Consider the following 27,310-nt stretch of genomic DNA (forward strand, 5'->3'; position numbering starts at 1 on the left):
GAAGGGGTGCGATCCATTTGTGTTCCTGGTGAGTCTTTAATGAGGGTGCCAGGTGAAGATTTTTGACACAAAACATCACTGATTCCAGGGCCTGCAGTACTGAGTGCTTGAAATCCACTAGATCCCTTTGGATAAGAGGGTGAAAGAGCATCAGTATCTCGGAGAGTCTGGCTAGTGACCTTGGTCATCAGATGCAGTTCGGTTAAGTTTAGGCATTGCATACTTGGCAGTACTGATCCCCTGCCAGAGATGAGCCACGGCTCTGAACCTGCCTTTCTTTTCCTAGCTTAAAGCTGTCACAGTTGCTACACCAAAGGCGGGTCTGCGCTATGGGCTGGTTTACCTGTGTTCATTAGGGATGTGATTTTTGTTTTACTGATGTAGCTACAGTGGTATAGAAGCCCTAGTGAACAGTTTCACCAGTATAACTTATTTCACTTTTTGAACGGGAATGAGTTATGCTGGCATGGACCTCATCTGGAATGCTGTGGGCAATCCTGGTCTCCCATCTTTAAGAAAGATTCATTCAAACTGGAACAGATGCAGAGAAGGGCCACCAGGATGATCCGAGGAATAGAAAACCTCCTTAAAGAGAGCAGACTCAAAGAGCTGACTCCAAGCTTGGCTTGTTTAACCAAGTGAAGGCTGAGGGGAGCTCTGATTGCTCTCTGTAAATACATCAGAGGGATAAATACCAGGGAGGGAGAGGAGTTATTTAAGTTAAGAGCCAGTGCTGACAAGAATAAATGGATATAAACTGACCATCAACAAACTTAGGCTTAAGTTCTGGAACAGCCTTCCAAGGGGAGCAGTAGGGGCAAAAAACCTAGCTGGCTTCCAGACTGAGCTTGGTAAGTTCATGGAGGGGATGGTATGATGGGACTGCCTATGGTGGCATGTCACCAATCTGCAACGGCCAGCAGCAAATATCTCCAATGGCCAGTGATGGGACACTGGATGGGGAGGGCTCTGAGTTGCTGCAGATAATTCTTTCCCTGGTGTCTGGCTGGTGGGTCTCGCGCACATGCTCTGGGTCTAATTGATCACCAGATTTGGGGTGGGGAACAAATTTTCCTCCAGGTCAGATTGGCTGAGACCCCAGGGGGGTTTCACCATCCTCTGCAGCCTGGGGTGCGAGTCACTTGCAGGTTTAAACTGGAGTAAATAGTGGATTCTCTGGAACTTGAAGTCTTTAAATCATGATTTGAGGACTTCAGTAACTCAGCCAGAGGTTATGGGTCTATCACAGGAGTGGGTGGGGGAGGTTCGGTGGCCTGCGATGTGCAGCAGGTCAGACTAGATGATCATGATGGTCCCTTCTGGCCTTAAAGTCAATGAGCTGCTTCCACGCTGATGGATTGTAGCTCTTAACAATACTGGTATAGTTAAAACAGAAAAGTTTGCTAGTACAGATAATGGTTGAGAAAACTTGCTAGACCATGTGGTGGTGGGTTTGTGCGAGGGCCAGGGCCAGAGAGAACCCTGCTGTGCAGGGCTGGTGTTATGCACTGCTAAGTTTTATGTCGTCTGATTTTTATTACTCTATTGGGTCACCTGGTCCATTCTCCAGGACAGGATTGTTCCCTATGGGCGGGATTTTCAGAAGCTCTCAGCATAAGCCTAATTTTGCTCCCACTTGTGTCAGTGCAAGTTTTACTCCAGTGCTTTGTCCAGTCAAATGTAAGTGACTCAAAGGATGGAGTTTCCATCCATCCTTTTGGGCAACCACGCGACAATCCAGCAGAGTTCACTAGGGGGGCAGTTTCCTGACCATCAGCCTCTAGTGTATTTGGTTGATTTTTGTCTGATGGCTCCTAGTTAAAACCCAGTGGAGAAATGATATCCCCAGGAGTGAGTGCAAAGCCAATGAATTCTCCCCTCCCCCTCCTCAAGGTTAAGTTAATTATGTCTGTGTCACTGCCTCCGACAATGGCACACCCCCTAGGCATTCCTAGCCGGGGGAAGAGGGAGCTCTGGCTGGATCTGGGACGGGAATGCCACCGAATGTAGACCTTTGGAAAATCCTTTGTCTGTGCGGAGATTCTAACCCTCGTTCATACAATCATAGACTCGTAGGACTGGCAGAGACCCCGAGAGGTCATCTAGTCCAGTCCCCTGCGGCACGGCAGGACTCAATATTATCTAGAGCAGCGTTTCTCAAACTGGGGGTCAGGACCCCATTTTAATGGCTGACATTAGAGTTACTGGGGGCTGAGCCTCACCTCCTGGGGCTAAAGCCAAAGCCTAAAGGCTTCAGCCCTTGGTGGTGGGGCTCAAGTTACAGACCCCCCCAACTGGGGCTGAAACCCTTGGGCTTTGGCTCTCTGGCCGGGGCGCTGAGGCTCAGACTTTGGCTTTGCCCCACCCAGGGCAGCAGGGCTTGGGCGGGCTCAGGCTTCGGTCCCCCCTCCTGGGGTTGTGTCGTAGATTTTGTTGTCAGAAGGGGGTCGCGGTGCAATGAAGTTGCGACCATCCCTGCCGGGTGTTCAGACTTGGCTTGCAATGCAAATTTCCCTGCACTGCCGTTGAGAAGTCCAGCAGGATTCCCGCGTGCCAGCAACAGTCTGAGCGCAAGGACCCTGGCTTGGCTCTTGCTGCAGAGGCCCAAGGGCTGGGACTGGACTGTGCTAGGCACTGGAGAGAGAGAGAGACACACACACACTTAAAGTCTAGTGTGAAGCACAGCAGCTAGAGCTGAGCATTGCCAAACTCATCTCATAGAATGGCCACCAGATATACGTTACATGAGAACTGCTAGTAATCCCTGTTGAGCTGAGCCCCCTTAATACTGCTGACCCACAGGTGAAGGGCTCTGTGGCACCTAGCAATACCCTAAGGCAGAAATATTAACAGCAGTCAGTGGAAGACCTGGAACTAGAACTGATGGTCTGTCCTCGCTTAAACTCAGGGCATGTTTGCAAGCTACAGGGGGTTGCGTGGAGCCTTCTGTCCCAGTGTGCACACGCTCCAGTCACATGGCGTCAGGAGCATATCAAGCTTTTGCAAAAGCCACACAGCGGGGGCCGAACGGGGGCTCCCACAGCAGTTGGCAGCACTGCTCTCCTGACGTGCCCTGGGGTATCCGAACTGCTCGGCCTTGCCTCGGCGGCGGTTCTGCTAGTAATGCATGGAGATGCCTTCACTCCTGGCACCCCGCAGGGCTTCTAAAAATGTGCTGGCGCTCAGCAGCCCCCTGGCATTTCCCTTGCTTCCTGAGCATGCAGAAGCTGTGTTCACGTATGATCTAGCTGCACGCCGGAGTATTGCGGAAAGCATGTTGCCCGTCAGCGCCATCTGCTGGATACTTGCTGGTAGTAAAAGGATAGTAGCCAGGTGAAGGGACAGGGTCGGGGTTAGTGACAAACTGGAACCAAAGGGGGTTAGGAGCACATTCGTTTTGGACCCACGGCACATACAGCTGTCCAGAACATCAGTCCAAATGCATGGGATGACTGGCCACACCTATCATGGCTGGCCACGTGCTCATATCGGCTGCGTCTGCGCAGGAAACGGTTTGCAGCACGAGGGAGCATGAATGTTGCCTATTTCTGAGTCTGCTCCTTCCAGCCCCTAGCGTCTGTTGCACTGTGTCTTACGCAGGAACTAAACAAAAAGCGGACCCAGAAAGAAATGGAGCACGCCATGCTGATCCGGCACGACGAGTCGACGCGCGAGCTGGAGTACAGGCAGCTGCATACGCTGCAGAAGCTGCGGATGGACCTGATCCGTCTGCAGCACCAGACTGAGCTCGAGAACCAGCTGGAGTACAACAAGCGGAGGGAGAGAGAGCTGCACAGGAAACACTTCATGGAGCTCCGGCAGCAGCCAAAAAACCTGAAGGTATTGTGGGGCTTCCTTTTCATCAGCTGTTTGCACCCATCCGCTCCCCTTTGCTCTCTGCCCTCTGGCATGCCCTGACCTGCCTTTGTCATCCTTCACCAAGCAACCCCTCCTCTTGACACTTGGTATCCCCCAGCTGCTCCCTGTCCTGAGCTGGCCTCCTGTGTCTGGTGTACATTGCAAGCCCTTGGGCCAGGGGAAAGGCAGTTTCTGGGGTTTTATTAAATGCCATGTCGATGTAGGTAGCTATAGAAGTGTTTGATTGTAATACTCACGACTGACAAGGCATTCGAGAGATTTTGCTCCTCTCTCTCAGTCCTTCCTTCAGCCTCGGTATTGAATCCATTGGTGAAAGGTTCTGGTGTTGCTTCCTTGCTTCTGATGTTAGCAAAAAACTAAATAAATGTGGGTGTGCTGGTCCTTGGCTGTATCCTGCTAATGCAGCCACTGAACAGGCAGAAACCCGCCAAGCCGTTCTTGGAGCTTTTCCTTTCATCTTTTGGGAGCAGTGGGTGAAGAGCCGTGCGCCTTTGCATTCACGCTTTTCAAATCCTAGAGTCCTCCAGGGGACGTATTGTGGAGGCACTTGTGGGATAGAAAGATGGGGAGGATTTGGGGAGCAAAGGCACTTGGCAAACCATTGAATATGGCAACTGACCCATGGAGCAGTGATTGTAAAAGAGAGAAAACACTCTAGGTTGGGGTTGAGCAAACTACAGCCCGCGGGCTGGATCCGGCCCCTCAGGGCTTTGGATCCGGCCCACAGGATTGCTCCCTGCAGAAGCGGCCTGCACCACATTGCTGCGGCCCCCGGGCAGGGGGGCAGAGGGCTCCATGCGTTGCCCTTGCCTCCAGGCACTGCTCCCCCATAGCTGCCATTGGCCAGGAACGGGGAACCACGGCCAATGGGAGCTTTGGGGGAGGTACCTGGAGGCGCTGCAAGGGTAGCGCACACGGAGCCCTCCATCCCCCAGGGGCCGCAGCGCTTCCTGCAGCGGTGCAGGGCCGGGGACAGGGCAGGCATGCAGGGAGCCTGCCCTGGCCCCGGTTTACACCGCTGCCACCCCGGAGCCACATTAGGTAAACGGCGCCGGGCCAGAGCCCGAACCCTTCCTGCATCCCGCCGCACAACTCCCTGCCCTAAGCCCCATGCCTGCACCTCGCACCAATCCTGCACCCCAACTTCCTGCCCTGAGCCCCCTCATATACCCCACACCCCTCCTGCACCCCAGCCCTCTGCCCTGAGCCCCCTCGTACACCCCAAACACCTCCTGCGCCCTGAGCCCCCTGCTGCACCCTGCACCTCTCCTGCACCCCAATCCCCTGCCCTGAGCCCCCGCTGCACCTCGCACCCCTCCTGCACCCCAATCCCCTGCCCTGAGCCCCCTGCACCCCTGTGCACCCCAACTCCCTTCCCTGAGCCCCCTGCTGCACCCTGCACCCCTCCTGCACCCCAATCCCCTGCCCTGAGCCCCCAGCACCCCAGTGCAACCCAACACCCATCCCTGAGCCCTCTGCTGCACCCTGCTCCCCAACTCCCTGCCCTGAGCCCCCTGCTGCACCCTGCACCCCAACTCCCTTCCCTGAGCCCCCTGCTGCACCTCGCACCCCTCCTGCACCCCAATCCCCTGCCCTGAGCTCCCTGTGCACCCCAACTCCCTGCCCTGAGCTCCCTGCTGCACCTCACACCCCTCCTGCACCCCAACTCCCAGCAGAGAGCACCCAGCTGCACCCTGCACCCTGAGCCCCCTGCTGCACCTCGCACCCCTCCTGCACCCCAATCCCCTGCCCTGAGCCCCCTGCACCCCTGTGCACCCCAACTCCCTTCCCTGAGCCCTCTGCTGCACCTCACACCCCTCCTGCACCCCAACTCCCTGCCCTGAGCCCCCTGCTGCACCCTGCACCCCAATCCCCTGCCCTGAGCTCCCTGCACCCGTGTACCCCAACTCCCTTCCCTGAGCCCCCTGCTGCACCTCGCACCCCTCCTGCACCCCAATCCCCTGCTCTGAGCTCCCTGCACCCCTGTGCACCCCAACTCCCTTCCCTGAGCCCTCTGCTGCACCTCACACCCCTCCTGCACCCCAACTCCCTGCCCTGAGCCCCCTGCTGCACCCTGCACCCCAATCCCCTGCCCCCTCCTGCCTGCACCCCCCTACCCCTTCCCTCAGCCCCCTGCTGCACCTCGCACCCCTCCTGCACCCCAGCTCCCTGCCCTGAGCTCCCTGCACCCGTGTACCCCAACTCCCTTCCCTGAGCCCCCTGCTGCACCCCACATCCCTCCTGCACCCCAGCTCCCTGCCCTGAGCCCCCTGCTGCACCCTGCACCCCAATTCCTTCCCGAGCCCCTTCCTGCACACTGCACTCCCTCCTGCACCCCAACCCCCTGCCCCGGCCCTGCATACAATTTCCCCACCCAGATGTGGCCCTAGGCCCAAAAAGTTTGCCCACCCCTGCTCGGGGTTGACTGGCCTCAAGTGGATGCTACTGGTTAAGGCCCTTATTCAGCCAAACACTTAAGCACACACTTAATTTCCGTTATCTTCCATGCAACTTAAAGTTGATAATGTGCTTACATGATTGTCTGAATAGAGGCCTAAGTCAGAAGCCTCTTCTCCCTCAGAAAGAGAACACTGCTTGTATTAGTGGATCAGCTAGTCACCCAAGTCAGACAGGGGTATAAGGTGATAACTAGCTGGCACTCTCCTGTATATTTGTTTTGGATGTACCATAGCCCTGCCTGCCAGCCCTCTCAGTACCCAAAACCCTCACTTTGTCCTCATGTGCTCCCATGTTTCTGCAGGCCATGGAAATGCAGATCAAGAAGCAGTTCCAGGACACGTGCAAAGTGCAGACGAAGCAGTATAAGGCGCTCAAGAATCACCAGCTGGAAGTTACTCCAAAGAGCGAGCACAAAACAATCCTGAAGAGTCTGAAAGATGAGCAGACGAGGAAGCTCGCCATCCTGGCAGAGCAGTACGAGCAGAGCATCAATGAGATGATGGCTTCACAAGCCGTAAGTGCAAAGTCCAGAGCTTCAGATCCTCTTGGTGAATGGGATACGCCAGGATTCATGCCCACGGTGAATCGTGGGCGTGAATATTAGTGTAGTACAGAGGATAGAGCCAGGTATAATGTGAGCAGCTTCTGTGACAGCTTCTCCTTCCATCTCTGCCAGTGCACCTCACTCCTAAGCTGCATGACCTGTTGGTCCCCACATAGCTTTGCCAATGCACCTCCTGCTTGACATGAAGGGCCTTTGCTTTTCTAGTCATGGGCCTCTTCTGTTCCGTCTTCCAGGCATGCTGAATCGTGGTAGTTTATAGGGTGAGGATTGTTGTCAATTGAGCAGCAAATAAAGACTCTTAAATGAGTTTTGCTTCTGAGCTCTGAGTCCCCAGATGTCTCCTGCCTGGTGGTCTTTGCCCTCACCACGCTGCTGCCCAGATACTAGGTTTACAGTTAAAGAGCAGGCACCTTACCCAAATTGCTCAGCAATGTACACAGTGTGTGAAGGTCAAATTCACCCCTTTCCTGGGATTTGCCTTTAACGAAGAATACAAAAGCCTTCTCCCAAGACATGGATGTGGCTAGGGTTCCTCCCTCCAAGCTGCTCAGCCCACATCCTAGGTCATCAGTGCCCAGAGAGACACTCCCACTCCATTTACATCCAGTGTGGTACTTAGCCACCTGCCTCACTGAGTCGGTAGAAGTCACTTACCATCTGTCAGCATGATCAGAACCTGTATGTTGAGTGGGGTGTCTGAGGAGGACACTGCAAACCTCTTGCAGCAAGTAACTGTCCTGAGTTACCGAATGTGAATAATAAAATGCAGTGCTGCTGTCTCAACAGTGGGTTTTAAAGTAATGCTTTCCACACCACGGCTCTATCAACGAGCAAGCAGATCGGTTCCATTACACAGCCCAACCCCACAAATCCAGGGGTGTCTCTATAACTGGGACCTCCAGTCCGATGGCTGCTCCCACGGGCCGCTGGAAAAACAGACATTTCTAATGCAGACGCCACTTGCCGCCAGCCATCAGCACCGTTGATGCTGGGATTTGGGTCGTGTTTAGGTGAAAACTCATCAGTGAGTGTAGGCAAGGAGCAGCATGTTCCCACCTAGCCCCAAAGCAGGGAAGTAACTGGTTGAATTGACATTTTGTTTTTGAACGATCTTGCAGCTACGGCTGGATGAGGCTCAAGAAGCAGAATGCCAAGCCCTGAGGCTGCAGCTCCAGCAGGAGATGGAGCTGTTGAACGCATACCAGAGCAAAATCAAGATGCAGACGGAAGCACAGCATGAACGAGAGCTCCAGAAGCTGGAGCAGAGGGTGTCTCTGCGCAGGGCCCATCTTGAACAAAAGGTACGTTTCGGACATGCTGCCGGGCAACATCTGAATCACTCCATTGTGAATCGCTCCTTGGAGCTAGCAATGTCTGAGCTGTCCTTGTTACTAGTTAAATCAGTGCCAGGAACTGAAGGGTTAAATAGAATGGATGTGCTGAAGGAAATTTGGACAAATAATTTCAAAATGGATCAAAAGAAATGCTTTGTCTGCACATGTAGTTCACCTGTGGAACACCCTGCCTATTTGTTGAGGCACATAATCTAGTAAGATTTCTTAGAGAATCACTCATTTACATGGGTGAGGATAGCATCTGCAGTTAGCCCTTGTAATTTTACTGTCTGGGGTTAATCAACCCTCATGCTTCAGGGCTGAACACCAGCTGCAGTCAGGAAGAAAACTACCCTGCATGGTCATTTAAATGGCGAAGTGCATTTAAGTGCTTTAAGTATCTGGCACTGGTTAGTGCTGGAGCCAGGATACCAAACTCTCTAACTAGGCCTTGGGCTGCTCTGGTGAGGTGGTCCCCAGGCAACAGTTGGATTGTCTGTTCTAATAGTGGGGTACGTCTGTCTCCAGAGAGGCCAAAGCCATCCAAGGTGTAGGACCAGGAGGGTCCCTAGCAGTTCTCCTGTCCTTAAGCCCCCTTTCCATCTTGCACATCACAGCTTCCCACTTCTATATGGGAGAACAGATGCTGCTCCTAAATCAGCCAGCAGGGGAGTCACCCTAGAGCAGAGGTTCCCAAACTGGGGTTCACAAAATGTTACGGGGGGTTCTCAGGAAACAATTCCCTAATGGCAGACAGAGCTGCCCCTAGGGACTGCGGGCAGCCCAGGGCCAGCAGCCCAGAGCCCCTGGACTTCCAAGAACTAAGCAGCTCAAAGCAAGCAGGGGGAGGGATAGCTCAGTGGTTTGAGCCTTGGCCTGCTAAACCCAGCGTTGTGAGTTCAATCCTTGAGGAGGCCACTTAGGGATCTGGGGTAAAAATCTGCTTGGAGATTGGTCCTGCTTTGAGCAGGGGGTTGGACTAGATACCTCCTGAGGTCCCTTCCAACCCTGATATCCTATGATTCTATCACACTAAGGAGATTTAAACTTCAAGATTCCTTATAAGAAATGGAAAGGGAGGTGGATATTTTTTGCTGTTTTTAAAATTAAATAGGCAGCTAGTATTGTTTTTTAAATTATTATGAAGAACAAGTTTAAGCTTTGTTGTAATGTGCGTTGCTTGCCTGGACTGCTCGAGACCTGAATGCTTGTGTAGGAGGAACTCTTTGAGTTGGCTGCTTAAATACCTTCCTGCTGTTTCACATCTGATACTCCTTGATGAAACATAGGAGCCTTGTCTTATAACAGGCTTATTCAAAGTGATACAAGCTATGAAAGTGAGATCTTGGAAGTGTGTTGCCGTTTTCATAATGTAATAAAAATACTGTAGTGATAAATAGTAATTAATAATAAATAGTGTGTAATAAGCATGTCATAAAAACCAATTTTACATTTCCAAGATCACTGCTTCTATAATTTATACTCAAGTAAAGGAGAAAATCCTTGGAAATACTCATTTTTAGGAGGGGGTTTGCGAGACTTGACATTTTAGTGAAAGGAGTTCACTGGTTGTTAAAGTTTGAGAACCACTGCCCTAGAGTGGTGGACACCAGGCAGCTAGTAAAACTGTTCCCCGGAGCTTGCTGTGCTTTGAGGTGCTGGCTAAAGAGGTTGCTGACTGTGCTTGTTTCAGATTGAAGAGGAGCTGGCTGCCCTCCAGAAGGAACGCAGCGAGAGGATAAAGTTTCTGTTGGAAAGGCAAGAGCGAGAGATTGAAACGTTTGACATGGAGAGTCTGCGACTGGGCTTTGGGAATTCGGTCACATTAGATTATCCCAAGGAGGACTATAGATGAGATTAAATTTCTTTTGCCATTTTCAAAAAAGCAAACAAAAAAAAATTACGAAAAACCAACATTCCCCATGTTAACGGGCGCGCTCTCTCTCTTTCTGTCTCTTACTGACATTGTGTCGGACTAGTGCCTGTACGTTCTTACTGTCAGGGCCCCTTCCCCTGCGTCAAGTGCCAGTGCTGGACAGCTCCTGGCGGTCTCTTTTCGTAGTACGTCACAGTATTGGTGTCTCTGTGCAATGATGACAAATGTTTCAGTGAAAGCTTTGGAGACAGTTTTAACGAATCAAACAAAAGTGGATGTCTGTTGCTTTTGAGCAATCACTCATTTTACCACCAATCAATGAAAGTACAAGCAAAAAAAAAAAACCCCAACCCTATATATGAAAACCCAGGGGGAGAGAGACGAAATCCGCAGCCTTACCTTAACTAGCTGCTGCATAATTTTATTTTATTTTTATTTTTTTTTGGTATTTATTCATCAGGAATAAAAAAAATAAAAAATTTATTAAAGATTGAGAAATTTGATACATTTTACAGAAAAAAATCTTAATCGTGATGTACATATCAGTGGTGACATTATTACTTTTTGGGGGGCAGGGGAGGGCAGGGGGCGGGGTGAAGAGATCTCGTGATTTTTAAAAGAACCATGCTGGGCGAGGTTGGGGTTTGACCTCAGCCTTCAGCATATTCTTGATTGTATCATAATCATTTTCTGCTGTTGCAGAGAATGTGAATACACTTAAATGGGCCCACAGGTTCCCAGTAGCACAAATTGGGCTTTGTCAAATCGTGTATTTTGTGTATAGAAGGAATTTAAGGAGAGCTTTTACTTATTTTCATATTGTATTTTAACTGTTTCTCTGATCAGAATTTTTTTACTCCTTTCCTCTCCCCATCCCCCGCCCCACCCCCTGACTTTCCAGTTCCGTATTTGGAGTTCAGCACTGTCTCTCGGTCAGATCATCCTGATCTCTTTATTTTCTTTTGTTGTCCCTCCCCCCAAACCCACCTCCGTCCCCAGAATCTCGGTCATAAATACTGCATTCTTCACACTTTCAAACTGTGTATTTTCTTACAATAAAAAGCGGTTAAAAAAAAGGCTTTACCTTCTTTTGCATGCACTTTAAAAAAACAAAAACAACAAAAAAAAACATTTTTCAGGTTCCAAGGAAGAGCATGAATAACTGTCAGAGCTTTTAATTATATTTGTAAATAAAAGTGTTCATCACAATGTCTCGCTGTCTCATTGTCGTGGAACAAGCAGCTCTCGCACACGGGGCGTGGTTATCCACTCCCGGCCTCACCCCTCCTTTTACTTCCAAGCTGAGAGCAGAACCAGGCCTGCGGGATTTAATGTTGGCCTAACGCTGCCCTTCCAAACCACTGGATGCATTTGAAGCCTCAGAGTAACGTCTCTCTAAGGACCCTGCTTGTGATGCGGATGGAACGGGTGGTAAACACTCAGCCGAGACTCTCCTGCATACATGGAGATGGGCATTGATCATATGAACCCATATGCTTTCAGCAACCATTTCTTTACATGGCTGCCCCTCCCCCACAAGAATTGGTGACTCTGATTTCTCCATCATTCTTCAACCTGCTGCTGCCTTAGGGTGGAGTTGAGGGACTGAGATAGTGGTTCTCCATGGTTTTTTGGAATCTACAATGCAGTAGATGAATGGCCCAGCCTCCCTTCCTAGGCGGCATCCTCCTGCCCTAGTGTCTCTTGGCCATGCCATGGCAGTTACCAGCATCTATTATATTGCTATTCTTTCCCCCCTTTTTCCTCTTTAGTTCCAGCTTGGGGGAAACAGAGCTAATATTAATGTGTGGTGCAGCCACTCACTGCTCTTCAATCCTGTCCGAGTTCCTGTTTTGCTCATGTATCTCCACTCTGCTACCCTATCTTCACTCACTTTCCCTGGGCGTTCAGGAGTCGGGTGCTTAGGTTTTGGCCTGAAATGGAACAGTTTATTATTGATATTGCAACCAGCAGTGCAATGTAATAATATACATATAAACTATTGCTACTCACTCCCACAGCCCTTACCATCTGCACAGGTACCCCTTGCATTCATGAGTGAGGGAGAAAAAATAGCAGCAATGCATGCTACAGAAAATTCTAGCACAGACGAAGTTTGCAGCTCTGGAATGAATCATCCACCTGTGTTAGACTCAAAGGTGGAGATCTTCGTTTGCTGTAAATGAGCATCCCTGGTAGAGCCATGCTCATTAATATCAGCTGAGGATCTGGCCCCAAATGCTTACACAGGCATTTTGTTTTCCAGTAGTAAGTCACTTTTAAGTGCTTTACATTTCTGTCTCCCGTGGATTGTTGGAGATGCCATTAAAGACTGGTGGAACAGCTCCGCTCACAAGTAAAATTGTAACACAGTGCTGATGGGTCCCATACTTTTCCACACGGTGCTTTGATCGTGGCTTTTACAGCCCCACTTCCACGAAGCTCATGGGGGTAGTGCCAAAGTGTATACACAGGTGCTTTGTCTGGAAACTTACCATTTAATTTTGGATTCACACATGTCTTTCTTCCCAGCCTGGACCGGAAGTGTGTTTACCTGGAATGTGCCCCTGCTCAGTAGCTTCACAGCTGTTGTAACATCATCAAAGCACTTGGGAAATGAATGTGTTTTCTTGCAAGCTGGCAATGGCCGTGCCTTCAAGGAATGGCCCTGGCCTATGGTATAATCGGGCTGGGGGTGAACTGAAGCCTCTGCAAATGGTTGGGGATTTGTATTGTTTCAGGGAAAGACATCAAATGGGCATTAGAATCTATTGCTGGAGCAGGACGGGTGGTGCTGGAGCTGGATGGATCCTCGCACTGTGCTTGAGTAGCACCTGCTTGTGCATGTGGTGGCTGAAAAACCATCAAGGCCGTGGCTTGTTCTAGACCCAAGCTGGGAAGGAACAACCCCAGCAGCAGATTTGAGTTGCTTTTGTTGCTGTCTGCCAGGTTAGCCCAGACAGCATGTGTAAGTCCTCCCTTCCAGCAGATGGCACGCGTGATAACGTGCCATGATACTCTCTACAGTCAAGCTGGCTGGCTAGCTTTTGTCTGTCCTGATTCAAAGAAATGAAGGTGGTGCTGCCATCCAAAGAACAAGGGTGTTTATTTGACCTTTGCCTAAAATAAGATGGTTCTTAGAAAAAAATGTAATTCTCAGTGTATAGCCCTCCCTGCTCTTTTTGAGCTGTGAAATTAGGGCAAAATGGTAGATTCTTATGCCTGAAAAGGACATTTCTGAAAAGTTTGTGGTGGTGTGTTCCTCCTCTCCGCTGTACTAATTTTTTTTTGGATAGTGGCCATTGCTGTAGCGGGCAATATTCAAGGGAGAAAAACACCTTGAGAGAAATATTTCATTTTCTAGCCACCTAGTGTTTGTTAAATGTTTTTCAGAGGGTGGCAAAACCTTTGTTGCTCCCTGAACAAACTTAGCACCAGCAGTTGCCATGTGCATTAATGCTAGTGCTAAGATACATAGGGTCACCCTTCAAAGCTTAGGTGTACAAGTTGCTCCTACAGCCATAATGCTGTTTCCTTATGCTAATGAGCATGTGAATACTGGAACACCAGCTCTTGCTTGGATATATATATATTGCTTCAAAATGCCTGGGCAGAAACAGGCTGAATTCCCCTTCATGCTGTGCTTGCTCAGCAAGGTCTTAGAGCCAGTCTCCAAAATTTCTAGGTAAGGGGAATTGTGCTATAGAGGAGATTGTTGATCTGCAGCCCTGCCCCCCTTTGCACTCAGCATTTGTCAGACTGTGGTATTTCAGTGCCTGGGGCAGGCCTGTTTCCCCAACACCCCCCACGGCCTACTCTTGGGCTGAAGGAGCGATGGCATTAAGGTTCCTGCCCTGCAAGGAAGTTTAGCCTGCATTACTCCTAAAACGCTAAGGGACATGAACGGCTTCACAAGATCTAACTTCTGATAGAGGCAAAGTCTTTGCAAACACTTGTGGCTGCGCACCACCTCAAGCAGCTGTCAGCAACAAGGGGTTGCCCTGCCCCCAACAAAACATTTCCTGGGTCATGTTCTGTCACAGCACTACAGACCCTTCGGTAATGCCAGCCAGGCTCACAAAGCCCCCCTTTCACAGCTGGCTTGAACTTAATGAGCCCTTGACAGCTCTGTGGAGGGGTTGAAACACTAGTTTAACTGAAAGGCAGTAATTTTAAACAAGAGGCTGCACCTTCACTCCCTGTAAGGAAGAGTCCATACTTCACAGGTGCAGAGAGGAAGTGCCACTTGGGTTTAAGCATGTTTTCTGTTACCCCCAAACACACAGCTCCCCTTGAGCTTCAGATGCTCCCTGGACCCTGCCCACCAGCCCATTCCCATGTACATGGTAGGGAGACAGAGGATACTCTTCTCCAGTGCCTCTCCTAGAGCACGGATTCAGCTCCCTCCCACCCCCAGAGCAGTTTAACAAAGGTGATCTGAAGCCACCTAGAGTGAGTCCAAAGGGAGGTGGTTAGCCAGTGGGGCTGAGTTTTTTTCCAGAAAACAAACCAAGTTCAAGGCCGCCTGTGATTCTGTCCTTTTAATTGAACTAAAAGCAAACAGCAGATAGTGCACAACACTGACTTGCACAAACAAGGGTTTCAAGAGAAGCTAAATTAATTTTCTGGTTCAACAGAAGCTTCCTGGGGCACGTTTTGCCCTCCCATTCCAGTATATAGTTAAATCAAATTAAAGGGCACAGCAGTGGCCTAACACACTGGTGTGGAACAGAACAGCTCCGACCTATTGCCACCTCCAGGGAACATCTGAAAGTCTGTCCTTGGGTAGTTACTGCAGTATTCCCCCTCTTACGGTAGCATCAGTGTTTAGTGACTAGTGAATTCTGTCTTTCCCCACTACTCCGCACGTCTGCATAAAGGCAGGCTCGGCGTTTTAAGAATTTATTTGCTACCATAAGTCAAATCTTTCTGCTTCCAGATTAATTGTGAAGTTTGACCTAAGACTGCAAGGGCAGGTAGGAACACACGCAAGAACCTCAGCTCACTCACCAAGAGGGAAGAGAAACAGAAACCATATTCTCCCACCCCCAGGGTTTCCAAGACACAGGCTTTTCAAGATGGCCCAGGAGGTGTAAGCAGCTCTAAGCATTTCACCTTAGCAGATTCTGTAGTGGACTAGTGCTCTTTAGGCAGCAATGGTTTCTGCAGAAATGGGGGCACAATAAATGGTACATTTTCCCTTTACCCCTGTCTGGGTAGGGCCCACTTGCTACTAGCAACTGAAATCTGCCTTGATGCTTGGGCAGGACCCCCACCCATGCAAAAGCTACATTAATACTGAAGCAGGTTTGGGTCATGGCAGTATATTAGGTAAGGGGCTCTGGTTCCACCCAGTAATTGTTTGCAGAGGCAGCATAGAGCTGGGTGAGAGGAAAGGAGCCCCGTGAGCAGCAGGGACAGTGGTAGAAATTGCTCTACTCCAACACTTACTTTGTCTCCCAGAAGACTGATACATCTCACTCAAAGCTGGTTTTGTTCTAGGTGATGGGATTTGGGGATGCAGGAACAAGGCTAAGAGGCTTAAGGGCTGCCCCTCCCCCCTACTTCCCAGACAGCTGCTCGTAGAGTTTTGGCACATAGCTATCCCACTCTGCCTGATAGCACGCGCCAGCCACTGGGTTTCCCAGCTTGTACTTTTTGCGGAAAGAGGCCACTTGGAACTTCCCACGTTTGTCACCAGATCGGTTCGTGAGGATGGGTTCGTTGCAGTTCAGTGGCTGCGGCTGTTCATAGACCAGCCACACGTACCGGTGCAGTCCTGCAGATTGGATGCGAAAGAGAAGAAAGTAGAAGAAAGAAAATCTATTTGTTTTCAAGGAAAGCATTACGGTACATAGGGGTGTGTATGATCACAAGCTTACCTAAGGGTCTGATCCACACATTAGTCTTGTTATTGTGTATAAACCAACCATTCTGGTATCCTACACCATGGAGGCTGTCATGAGTCAAATATACAAGGAATGTGCTGACAGCACCAGGTGTAGACATTAGATAAGCGTGCCAGGTGTTGTACACAAACAAGAGCTCTAGGGCAGACATCTTACAGGACAGATGGAACTTTTGTTGGTTCCATGGTTTGGCTTTTTAGCCATCTTGTTGCATAAGGGTTAAGGACGAGTTTGAGGCCTTTTGGAACAAGTGTTTTAATGGAAGGACCAGAGAGAAATAATGGACTCACTGGCACTATCCTATTAACCACTTTCAGTAGTACTGTCCACTTTACTAGACTGGGGCTGAAGGCAGAAGCATGTGTTTTGCACAGCTTTTAGGTCTGGAACAGCAGAATAATTGGTATTTTTCTGGCACACTCCAAGCAAGTCTAGTAAGAAAGCATGTTCAGCACCCAGAAGAGCAACAAAACAATTCCCACAGAAGGTGCTGACTCAGGGGAATCGCCAAGCATGGCCATGTGTGACCCTGCAAGAATGAGGGGTCATCAGCTGTCAGTTTATAAAGATATGGAGTATGGACAGTTCCAGCTCACACCTTTGTGCAGGTAAATATCTGCCAGGACCCTTTACAACTGAAATTGTCACTATATTTCCCCCCAGGTTTGAGGAGGGCACAGGAAAGAAGTGGCTAATACAGATCTGTAGGGGTTGGAAGCTGAAATGTTGGCATATACTGAACACACACGCTGCAGACCGTTCTTCAGCTGTAGCGGAGCAGTTTTTAATGCAGACTGCACCAACTCCCAAATACAGAACTGTTTGTCTCCTGGGCCTAACACCTGTTCTAAGTGATGTAAGAGCTTAACGGATTCCCAGACAAACAACACTAACTTCAACTTGTCTACTACGTTTACTACTACTTGTCCAGCAGCTGGTGGTATCTCCCAGGTAAACAGATACTGAAACAGCTTCTTTACTTACAGGAAAAAAGATTTAATACATGAACAAAATGCACCAGCTATGCCTGAATAGCTTTCAGGGTCACCTTTGAACTCAGTTCTCATCTGGGAACCACCCAGATATCAATTCAGTGAAATTCCCTCCAGCCCCTGATGCAGGCAATCCCCAGGGTGGAAATATACTAGCAGCAGATGGACAGTGCTTGGCCCTGCTATCCACATTGCTGCTTAGGCAGCAGTTTGCTCTGCACTCCTGGTGCAGGAGGTATACATGTGACTCCTGGTTTCTATCAGGTAGCTTTGCCCACCAAGATGGTGACTTCCTTCTCTCTATACATTGCACACTCCTGCTTGGGTTCCTCTACATTATGATCTACTCATTCACAGCACGGATTCGTCAGTCGAGTCTGAGTACCGTAGTATTCACTGTAGCAAGGAGTCCTGCATTAGGCCAGGCAGGAACTTAGTGATATGTGGGGGCTACCACTTACTAACCTGTGCCTTTGGGTGGCCCAGAACCCACGTAATCAGAAAGGACACACCCACTGCTGATGTCATTTCCTTTCATGTTGACAACCAAGAAGTGATGCCATTCCCTAAGAGGAAGAACATGCCCAAGTTAGAACCAATAACAGTCTTTACAGATTACTGGACCTGCCAAGTGAATTAAATGGAGAGCCAGGAAGATGGCTGTTAGAAGCAGAGAACTTCCCCACTCACTCCTTGTCATGGCGGAACGTCACAGGCTCTTGCTGTCCCTGCAAAGTCTGTGCCATATACACACACAAGGATATAGTTTCACATTAATCTCATTGACCAGAACTGTTCAGATGAAGCCAAGAAGCCAGCAGAGCAGAGGTAGGTGCTTCGCGCTCACCACAAAGCATGCAGCAGCACTGCTCTGAGCACTGTCAGGGGCACACTTCCCATCCTTTGATGTCTGGGTGGGGAAGGATGGTTACTGGCTAACAGGAGCAGGAGCTCTGGGTTCTGTTGCAGGCTTTGCTATAAGTTCACTGCAAGGCCCCTAGCAAGTCACGTCACCCCTCTCGACAATTTCTGCTGCACCAACCATCAGCTGAAAGAGGCAGCATGAAAGTTCAACTAATGTTCAGCGGTTAAGCTATTGTCATTGATGGCAGACAAGAGACGGACACTTCCAAAATTCTCCCGCGCTGTTACCTGAACTTTGGATCCTTCCTGCTTGGAGCATCTGGGTCAGTAAGAACCAAGGTGTAGAGTTTCTGTGGATCGCAGCCATCCCACTCAATGCTGGTTGGGCGGTTCTGAACCTATGATGATTAAGTTGTATGCCATTCATTAAACAAGAAGGGACAAAGAGTCATGCGTGTAGCAAATCCATCAGCCCCTCTCCAGGTGCTGTGAGCCACCAGTTACATTGGGCATGCAATTGACACATCACACACATGTTATTACATAGACCCGTTTTCATTACACCAGAAGGGAGACCGCTAGTCGATTACACTTCAGAATGAAGGATTTTAATAAACTTAAATGAGCTGAATGTTTTTTTCCTCCACTTAGAATGTGTTTGAATAAGAACAACCCACACAAACTGCAGCGTTTGGCACCTAAAAACTGCACCTCCACAGTAGCAACAAGAACTTTACTGCAAAACACAGAAACGCTAAGAATGATGCATGTCTGTTTCCGTCATCCCGGCGCAGTAAAGCGTAACTAGCAGACGCATGCCACAAAGGATCAAGGTTGGAGTCCTTGACTCAGTTATGGAATGCATCTAGTCCTTACCATGTACTTGGACAGCAGAAACTCCCTGGCATGGTGGAATTTTCCACCCGCCTGAGAAATGGATACCCAATGTGCACTGCTGTTGGTATATACCCAAGGAGGATTCCAACCCACCACCACAGCACTGTCCTCTTAAGTACTCTATTTCCTGGAGCACAACGGGCCTCAGTTTTGCTCTCATGCTGGTGCACCATGAGTAACGCTACTGAAACCAATGGAGTTAGCAAGCACAGAGGCAAGTCCACTCTCAGTTAAAGCCAGAGGCGCCCAGGTGGGTTCCTAAGGCCAAGCAGATTATTTCTGTTCGGCTCTCAGCTAGCAGGACTCCCTGGGAGCTCGCATTCAGTCCTGGGTCTGTATCCACAGCCAAAGCCACCCCACCCTTAGCCGGGGCAGCAAACAGGGACTAGTCTCTGCCATTCCACAGGGCTGGGCCTTTGCAGCAATCGCAGCAACGTCACCAGCGCCCCTGATCCCCGCACACCCACCCCTGCAAGGAGCCTCTTCTGCGAGCACCCGCCTTTCCGCCCTGCCCCCAGCTCCAGCCGGGCTGTCCCGTCCCGGGGGTGCGGGCGCTGCACGGAGCCAGGCTCCTCCCGCCCGGCCCCGCTCTCTGCTCAGCCCGGGGCGGGGGCTGCCTTGCACCGCTGCCCGGAGCCGAGCCGAGCCGACGCCTCTGCAGTGCCGGGCTGCCGGGGCGGGGGCAGGGCCCTACCTGCGTGGGGGTGAGCACCTGGCCCAGCTCGCCCAGCTCCACCGCCCCGTACCGCACGCGCAGGGGCAGCGCCGGCGGCTGCTCCACCTCGCCCAGGCTCAGCGGCCCGTCCCACAGCGCCAGCGCCATCCTGCGCACCCCGGGCGGCAGCTGCTGCTGCGGCGCGAGAGCGGGGCCCGGAGTGACGGCGGGGCCCGGCCCCGCCCTCCGCTCCCATTGGCCTCGGTGGGCAGAGGGGGGCGGGGCCCGGCTCCGCTCTCCGCTCCCATTGGCCTCGGTGGGCAGAGGGGGCGGGGCCCGGCTCCAATCGCTCCCGCGGCGCGGGACGTCTCGCGTTGCAGGGCAGGGGGCGGAGCAGAGCAGGGCAGGTGCCCCGGATCCCGGGGTTCTGGGCTGTTCGCTGCAGCATGGCCGGGCCCAGCCCCTCTCCCCCCGCCTGATCAAGGAGTTCAGCATCGCGCCTGTTGCAATGACACACACACACACCAGCCCCTTGTCCTGGGTGCTGCACAAATGCCCCCTGAGTTACAATGTAAATGCATAGGTGTGAGCCCCCCCCCACCTCCTGCACCGTCCTGGGACCACTGGGAACCTGTCTGCTCCCAGCGTAGAGCCCTGAGAGTTGCTCTAACTTGCACCGGCTGCTGGTAGCCCAAAGGGACCATTGCAGCAGCTAGGAATAGCCACGATGTAGAAGTGCCCCCTGGTTCCCAGCCCTTCCCTTCTCTTCTCCATGGTTCCCTGTAGTAGGAGGGGAGATAGAGCTGGCTGGACTGACTCAACCTGCCAGGGACTTCCCCCTATGCTGGAGCAACACCCCAAGGCCGATCCAGCTGTTTTACAGCCCTCCCCTCGGGGCAGCTCTGAAGTGGGCCCTTAGAATTTCCACACTCCAGGGGAGCAGCGAGTAGCATTTTGCAAGGCTGCGCTGGAGCGTTTGTGAAGCGCCAACCAGGATGTATTACACTTCTGTGCAGTCACAGGACGGAGAAAAGATTTTGAACATTTTCTTTGCAACCCCAAGGACTATAAACTTCCTTCTTTTAAACAAAAACTTTAATTCTTCAGCCCAGTGTGGGGAAAGGAGTGTCTTGCTAAGCTGCCGCAAGTGGGCCCTTGCGATGAAGTGACTGTTGGCCAGTGGTGAGTGGAGCTCAGCTTTGTATTTTTTTTTTTAACTAAAGTCCTTAAAACAAAAAACTCTACTAGGGTCTGACCAAATACCCCACCCATGGCCTGGGAAGCAACGCAGCCTGGCATCACGTCTCATGAACTATGGGTGCCCCGGGGTACACTTCCTGCTGACAGTTACAGCCATGATTGGAATCTGCAGTTGCACAGAGGTTGCCTGAGGTGAAAGATTAATTTCCTCACTGCTTTAACCTGGCTAATCATCCAAGTAATACTAATGACTTAAGTCCATGTTACTGTTGTAAAAGGTGTTTAGGTAGCTAGACCTTTTGGGACGCTTCCCTGAACACTATTCATTTGACACCTTTGCAGTAAATGTTGCACTTAAACCATACTGTATAGAAGAAAAACTAATTGCATCGCCAGAATCATGTGCCTACCAAAATACAGTATGTTAGGGGACTGGTTCTCCTCCCTTTCTACACTGGGAGCTCTGTAGTATAGCTGGCATCCCCCTCCCGGTTAGCAATGTTGGGAAGGGCAGGGTGGTTGCAAACCCTGACCATGGTTTGCAGCCTGGGTTGAGAATCTATTAGGGTGGTGTTAGGATTGTGCAGCGTATATATGGGGCAGGTCGTCAGGACTCGTGGGTTCTCTTCCTCACTCTACTACTGGCTCAACTTCTGTGTGCCTCAAAATTTCCCTATCAGTAACATGAGGATAATAATTCCACCCTTATATGGGGTGGCGTGAGGCTTACATCTAAAGCGCTTAAAGATTCTCAGAAGAAGGACCGCATTAGAAGTTTAAAATATTAGTATTAGCTGTGTGCTAACTAAGCAGTTAACATAGCATATGGTGGCCAGTTAGCAGAGTTTTCCAAAGGATCTCAACATGTGTCAGAGCAGAGGTTAGACCTGGGAACCTATTTGTGACAGAAATTCCCATGTCATTTACTCGCAGCGGAGTGTGGTATTTCCAGCTGCAGTTGCAATGGGAAGGCTGGTAGGGAAGCAGCAAGGGCACCTCCTTGCATGCCTGCATTGGGGAGACAGGTAAGTGACTTTTTCTCCGGGGGTCCAGGCCTGTGAATCACCTTGTTCGCTCCTCCCTAGGGTGACCAGATCATGTCCCGATTTTATAGGGACAGTCCCTGTATTGGGGCTGTGTCTTATATGGGCATCTATTACCCACCCACCCCTTGTCCCGATTTTTCACACTTGCTCTCTGGTCACCCTACGAGAGAGACAGAAACAGACAGACTTGCTTGTGCTTAACTGGGTGCGAGCTCCCTGACTCCACAGTCTGCAGTGTTACCCACCCAAACAATCCCCTCTGGGCACTGCCAGCCCTCACCTTGCCCTGCAGGTAACAATAGGTGCACCCAGCCCCTGAGTCCCTCCGAAAGCTTCCCCCTGTAGCGTCCAGCCCTTAACCACTGCACACTCCCAGAAGGACCAGATCAGCTGCCCCCAGAGGAATAGGGTGCACACCCGTTTGTTTGATTGAATCGAGCTCAGCTCCAGAGTAACATCACAGCTCTGAGTTACATTTATGGAGAAAACAATCATAAGTTTATCATCAAGGGCTAAGGTGTAAGAGCTAGTGAATCAGAACAATGGAGATGGTTAGCTATAAAACACGCAGACTTGGGTCTACGTTTATCAGTGGTCACTCCCCTATATAACAATGTAGATTTTCCCCAAAGGTGCAGTCTTTTGCAGAGCTAGCTGGTTTCAGACAAAGCAGGATGAAAGCATCCCCCTTTGCCAGTGCCAGAGGCTTTCCACGGTGACTGCATCACAAAATATCTCCTTGCATTATATTTATGTTCTTCAAAGTTCATCCCCCCCGCCCCCAGAGACAGGACAACCCCTGGGGTTTAGTCTCTGCGGTGTCTTCCCACTCTCCTGTTGATTTCATAAGTATATAGGGCTCCCATTCGGTTGGCTTACAATGCTTAATCTCCATGTGAATGGAGGCAGACCGGTGAACATACAGCCCTCTGTCTGGCAAAGCCTGTTCGTCAGCCCTGCTGGGACGCAGACTAAACACATTTTTCAGCACGTACACACAGCCCCTGAAATATCATCTCTGCCTATGTCTTGCAACGGCGATGGGGCTCAGTGTGGCACAAGCTTTTATCAGGGACCTCATATGGCTCTTTTTGGAGCAAGACTATAAAAGCAGTGTGTTAGGCGTAGTGAGTTTGTCAGGCCTGACAGGCGTTGCTGTTAGAGACCAGTAAGCCTTTCGCCAGCACGCGTCACAGTAGCATGGCTCTTTGTTGCTGTCAGAGGAGTTATTAGTAGGAAACCTCGTGTTTTGGTCAAGATCTGCTTTATTTCCTTGTTGCACATTGGAGTTGGCAGGCGCCTGCATAACATGTATCTTGACATGCCCCAGGTGGGGGCAGTATGAGAAGCGGCACAGAGTGTGGTCTGGTCTGCAAATGCCTATAGATGTCTGAGTGTTTTATGTCCTTCTCGGTGTCTCTGGGGTAGGAGGTGCATTATACAATGATTCATGGACATTAAGGGCGGAAGCCATCATCCCAGTCACTTAGAATCATAGAATATCAGGGTTGGAAGAGACCTCAACTTCCTATGTAACACCCTGTGGTTCCTACATCCAGCCCGCTAACCTGTGGTTAACTTGTTGCTGGATGGTTCTGGCTGGCAGAAGTACCACTTAGCTGTCTGCAGCAGGAGTGGGTTTCTGAGGAGTTGTCTCTGCGTGGACTTGATCCAAAAGCCATCGACATCAGTGGGCTTTGGATCGGGCCCCACATGTCCAGGACACACGGCTGTTGGCAGCACTCGGGACATGGGAAATCCAAAGCTGTGCACTCAGGTGGATGTGGGCTAGTCTGCGCCCTTAGAGCTAGAACTGCCCTTGAAATCTGTGCACGAAAGGGCCCCCCAGATATGGCTTTCACACTCCTGTGCGTAAAGGAGGAGGTCACACAACACCTCTGCGGCACCGTCTCTCCCTTTGAGGGCCCCTTGGGGAGCTCAACTGTATTACCTATAACTGAGCCTTCCTCTGCAGTAAGGAACTCTCACGTGTGGGGGGAGAGAGGTGGTCACGGGAGGCCCTACCAGGCACTGGATGGGGTTAGCAAGGCCCCAGAGCCAGCGTGAAGTTTGTTTCACAGGTGGGTTGAGGGGGGAAAAACCTCCCTGCCCTACAAGGCAGTGATCAGAGGGAATCCCTGCAAAGGAGTCCCCTCAGGGGCCTGCTGTGTCTCTTGCTCTTTGCACAATAAATATAAAATAAAGGAACGACACAGGCACGGTGGGGTTCCAGTAACACACCATGCAGGGTCTAGCTACTGTCTAGCCCAGGGGTGGGCAAACTTTTTGGCCTGAGGGCCACATCAGCGTGCGAAACTGTATGGAGGGCCGGGTAGGGAAGGCTGTGCCTCCCCAAACAGCCTGGCCCCCGCCCCATCCGTCCCCTCCCACTTCCTGCCCCCTGACTGCCCCCCTCAGAACCCCCGACTCATCCAACCCCCCCCCCCCGGCTGCTTGTCCCCTGACCGCCCCCTCCTGGAACCCCCCTCCAACCGCTCCCTGGGACCCCACACCCTATCTAACCCCCCTGCTCCCTGTCCCCTGACTGCCCTGACCCCTATCCACGCCCCTGCCCCCAGACAGGCCCCCTGGGACTCCCATGCCTATCCAACCCCATTCCCGTCCCTGAGCCCCCGAACCTCCGCCCCATCCAACCTCCCCTGCTCCCTGTCTCCTGACTGCCCCGCCCCTATCCACACCCCACCCCCGGACAGCCCCCAGGACTCCCACACCTATCCAACCACTCCCTGTCCCCTGACTGCCCCCGGGAGCCCCTGCCCTTTATCCAACCCCCTTGCCCTTTATCCAATCCCCGCCCCCTTACCATGCTGCTCAGAGCAGCAGGCGCTCACAGCCCCGCCATCCGGCCGGAGCCAGCCATGCTGCCCACGCTGCCCGGCAGGAGCGGCGGGCCAGAGTGCTGGCAACGTGGCGTGCTGAGGCTGCAGGGGAGGGGCCGGGGGCTAGCCTCCCTGGCCGGGAGCTCAGGGGCCAGGCAGGATGGTCCCGTGGGCCGGATGTGGCCTGTGGGCTGTAGTTTGCCCACCTCTGGTCTAGCAAGATCTAGCTGCTTTGGCTGGGTTCTGGCAGCTTCTCCAACACAGAACATGGTGAGCACCACCAAAGGGCTTGCAGACCATTTAAATGGATACCCTGTTCCTGCACACAACAGGGCCTTCTCCTGCCAGGGCTTAGCAGGTGCTTTGCTTCACTTCAGTGGGCTCCTCAAGTGCATAAAACCAGTCACAGACACAAATCTGTGCAGGAAGATGGGTCCCAACTTTCCTCGTTCTTCTGGGAGGGTGATCTTTCCTTTGTCTCTTTAAATGCACTACAGATTCAAATCAATATGGCAGGAGACAGTGGAGTGCCTGAGGAGTGGCAAACCAATCAGTGCTGCAGGCACAGGAAGTTACTCTGAAGTGGACAAAAACCAGAGAGGAATCTCATGGGCCTGGTTGCTTCCCCCTGTCCCGTCTGACAAGCACCTGATGGAGAGCACGTTCCACGGGGTACTGGATGGCTCACAAGCTTGGTAGGGACTAACTGAACACGTCACCTGGAGGTGGCTGGTTCACCCTAGGCTGGGTTGGGCGTGACTGACACCGGTAGTGGGGTCAGGTTGCTGGGGGACCTATGTGAAATAAGGGAGGTGGGTCTCAGTCTGCTGAGAAAGTGGTAAGTGTTTGTGTTTGGTGTTTAAGGTCACAGGGTCAGTCAGCCCTCACTGGGCACCGCGCTCCGTGTGGAGATAGTCCTGTTTCCTGTGTATTCCGGGGTGACGTACGGCTGCAGCATGTGAACAAATGATCAGTTACAACCGGCCCATCGCCTAGGAGATTAGCCCAGATTCACCTGGGTACTGTGGCTAGGGACGGTGCAGGGTCTGCTCTGGTTGGGGGTTAGTTTTCCCATTGCTCCGATGCATCAGGAGTACAGACTCACCAGGGCCTGAGAACACTGGATAGTTTCTCCCCCCTCCCCCAACATGGCCCGGACCAGGGGTATTTGTGGGGCTTTACAGCCCCTTTATGGGGCCCAGCAGTGAATTGCCCCCAGCGTCTCTAGGGTGCTATTTGTCCCGCTGTGTGCAGCGCCAGTGTCCTGTGCCCAGTGCCATCCCCTTGTTAGCTTTGGTAGCAGAAGACTCCTGTGTTCAAGCTCCAGGTCTGTATTTACCCTTGAGAGCAGGGTTCCCAGGCAGGCAGCAGCTGGAATTCCTTTGCCAATGGAGTGGCCCCCTGGTGCCGCAGCTCCTGGGAGGGGAGTGGCAGGTTAGGACTAGGTTAGCGTGATGCACACAGAGGGGCTGGAAGGCAGGAGTGCAGAGAAGTCTGGCAAAGCAGAGCAATGGCAGGAGGATGTAAGAAAGGGGTTGTTACATTACAGCAGGCCACCCCCAGCTATAAGTGTCACCTTCTTCTAGCTCCTCAGCATGTAAATGACACCAGCATACACCACGGCCCGGGCACTCACACGTCGGGATGAGGGTGCGTATGCCTGAGGGATCGCTGGCACCACCGTAGGCGCCCTCTCTGATCTTGACCCAGTGAGTGTGACTAAGAGCAGAATTTGGTTGTGAGCCAAGTCCTTATCCTCGTTTGCACAGGCTTTGTTAACGAAACTCCAGGCCTCGCTGTTTGAAATGAAATGCAGGCCGGTGCGGCATGGAGATGGGCGGGGGAGTGTGGCAGGAACTTTTTAAGAGCGCGCCAGATACAGTAGCTCCCGATTTAACATCCTCTCGCTTAACGTTGTTTTGATGTTACGTCACTTGCTCCATTACAGAACATGCTCGTTTAAAGTTGTGCAATGCTCCACTATAATGTCATTTGGCCTCCTGCTTTGTCCACGGTTGGCAGCCCCCCATCAGCTCCCCTACGCCCCCCCACAGCGGACTCCACAGATCAGCGCCTTTCCCCTACTCCCCCTGCCTCCTGCCTGCGGCAATCAGCTGGTTTGCGGTGTTCAGGAGGCAGGGGAGGGAGGGGGGAGGCTGCGTGCCGGGTGCTCGCTCCTCCCTCCAGTCTCCTGAACGCCGCAAGGCAGCTGATTGCTGCGAGCAGGAGACGGGGAGAGCAGGGAGAAGGCGCTGATCTGCAGGGTCTGCAAGCAGGCGGGAAGCGCTGGGGTGTGTGTAGGGGAGCTGATGTGGGGGCTGCCAGCCTAATACCTGTATTTAATTGCTTGTTTAAAATGCATATAATGCCTTATGTCTGGCAAAAAAAAAAATTCCCTGGAACCTAACCCCCCCATGTACATTAATTCTTATGAGGAAATTGGATTCACTTAACATCGTTTCGCTTAAAGTCGCATTTTCCAGGAACAGAACTACAACGTTAAGTGAGGAGTTACTCTATCTGGCCCTTTGGGTAAGGAAGTGCTGTATCCTGGAGGGTTAACAGTTAATGGCCCTTCTTCTTCATGGCCGTCTGGGATGAGCTAGGCAGCCAAGGGCCAGGGTTGCAATGCTCAAGGATTCTGATCTATAGACTCACAGCTGTTCCCTTTGCCGTGAAATTGACAAATTAAGAATCTCTCTTGTTGTAAATTTCACCTCCAGCCCCTCAGTCTCTGTATCAGAGTTTAGCCCCTTCACCCTGGCCAGCTCAGCGATGGGGAATGGAGATATA

At 51.5% G+C, this 27,310-nt stretch overlaps 2 protein-coding genes and 1 long non-coding RNA gene across 5 annotated transcripts in view; 2 read left to right on the top strand and 1 right to left on the bottom strand.

Annotated features, from left to right (window-relative positions):
• Positions 1–10,605, top strand: part of TAOK3 (TAO kinase 3) — a 143,794-nt gene extending 133,189 nt beyond the window's left edge. For all 3 annotated transcript variants that reach the window (XM_039504738.1, XM_039504739.1, XM_039504740.1), the window contains exons 18-21: positions 3,601–3,840; positions 6,641–6,853; positions 8,023–8,205; positions 9,932–10,605. In XM_039504738.1, coding sequence (XP_039360672.1) covers positions 3,601–3,840; positions 6,641–6,853; positions 8,023–8,205; positions 9,932–10,093 — 798 coding nt within the window. In that variant the 3' untranslated portion in view covers positions 10,094–10,605. The remainder of the gene's footprint in view (positions 1–3,600; positions 3,841–6,640; positions 6,854–8,022; positions 8,206–9,931) is intronic.
• A 4,031-nt stretch (positions 10,606–14,636) lies between these two features.
• PEBP1 (phosphatidylethanolamine binding protein 1) lies at positions 14,637–19,655 on the bottom strand. The gene is made up of 4 exons (XM_039504741.1): positions 19,471–19,655; positions 18,168–18,277; positions 17,481–17,581; positions 14,637–15,893 (listed from the first exon to the last, which is right to left on the bottom strand). The coding sequence occupies exons 1-4, from the start codon at positions 19,597–19,599 to the stop codon at positions 15,676–15,678; spliced, it is 558 nt and encodes a 185-aa protein (XP_039360675.1). The 5' UTR covers positions 19,600–19,655; the 3' UTR covers positions 14,637–15,675.
• A 356-nt stretch (positions 19,656–20,011) lies between these two features.
• On the top strand, positions 20,012–25,170 carry LOC120386348. The gene is made up of 3 exons (XR_005589670.1): positions 20,012–20,613; positions 21,565–21,656; positions 25,015–25,170. It is a non-coding gene; the product is annotated as an uncharacterized LOC120386348 (long non-coding RNA).
• The last annotated feature ends 2,140 nt before the right edge of the window (positions 25,171–27,310 follow it).

Source organism: Mauremys reevesii, linkage group 18 (genome assembly GCF_016161935.1).
Source record: "Mauremys reevesii isolate NIE-2019 linkage group 18, ASM1616193v1, whole genome shotgun sequence".
NCBI lineage: Eukaryota > Metazoa > Chordata > Testudines > Geoemydidae > Mauremys > Mauremys reevesii.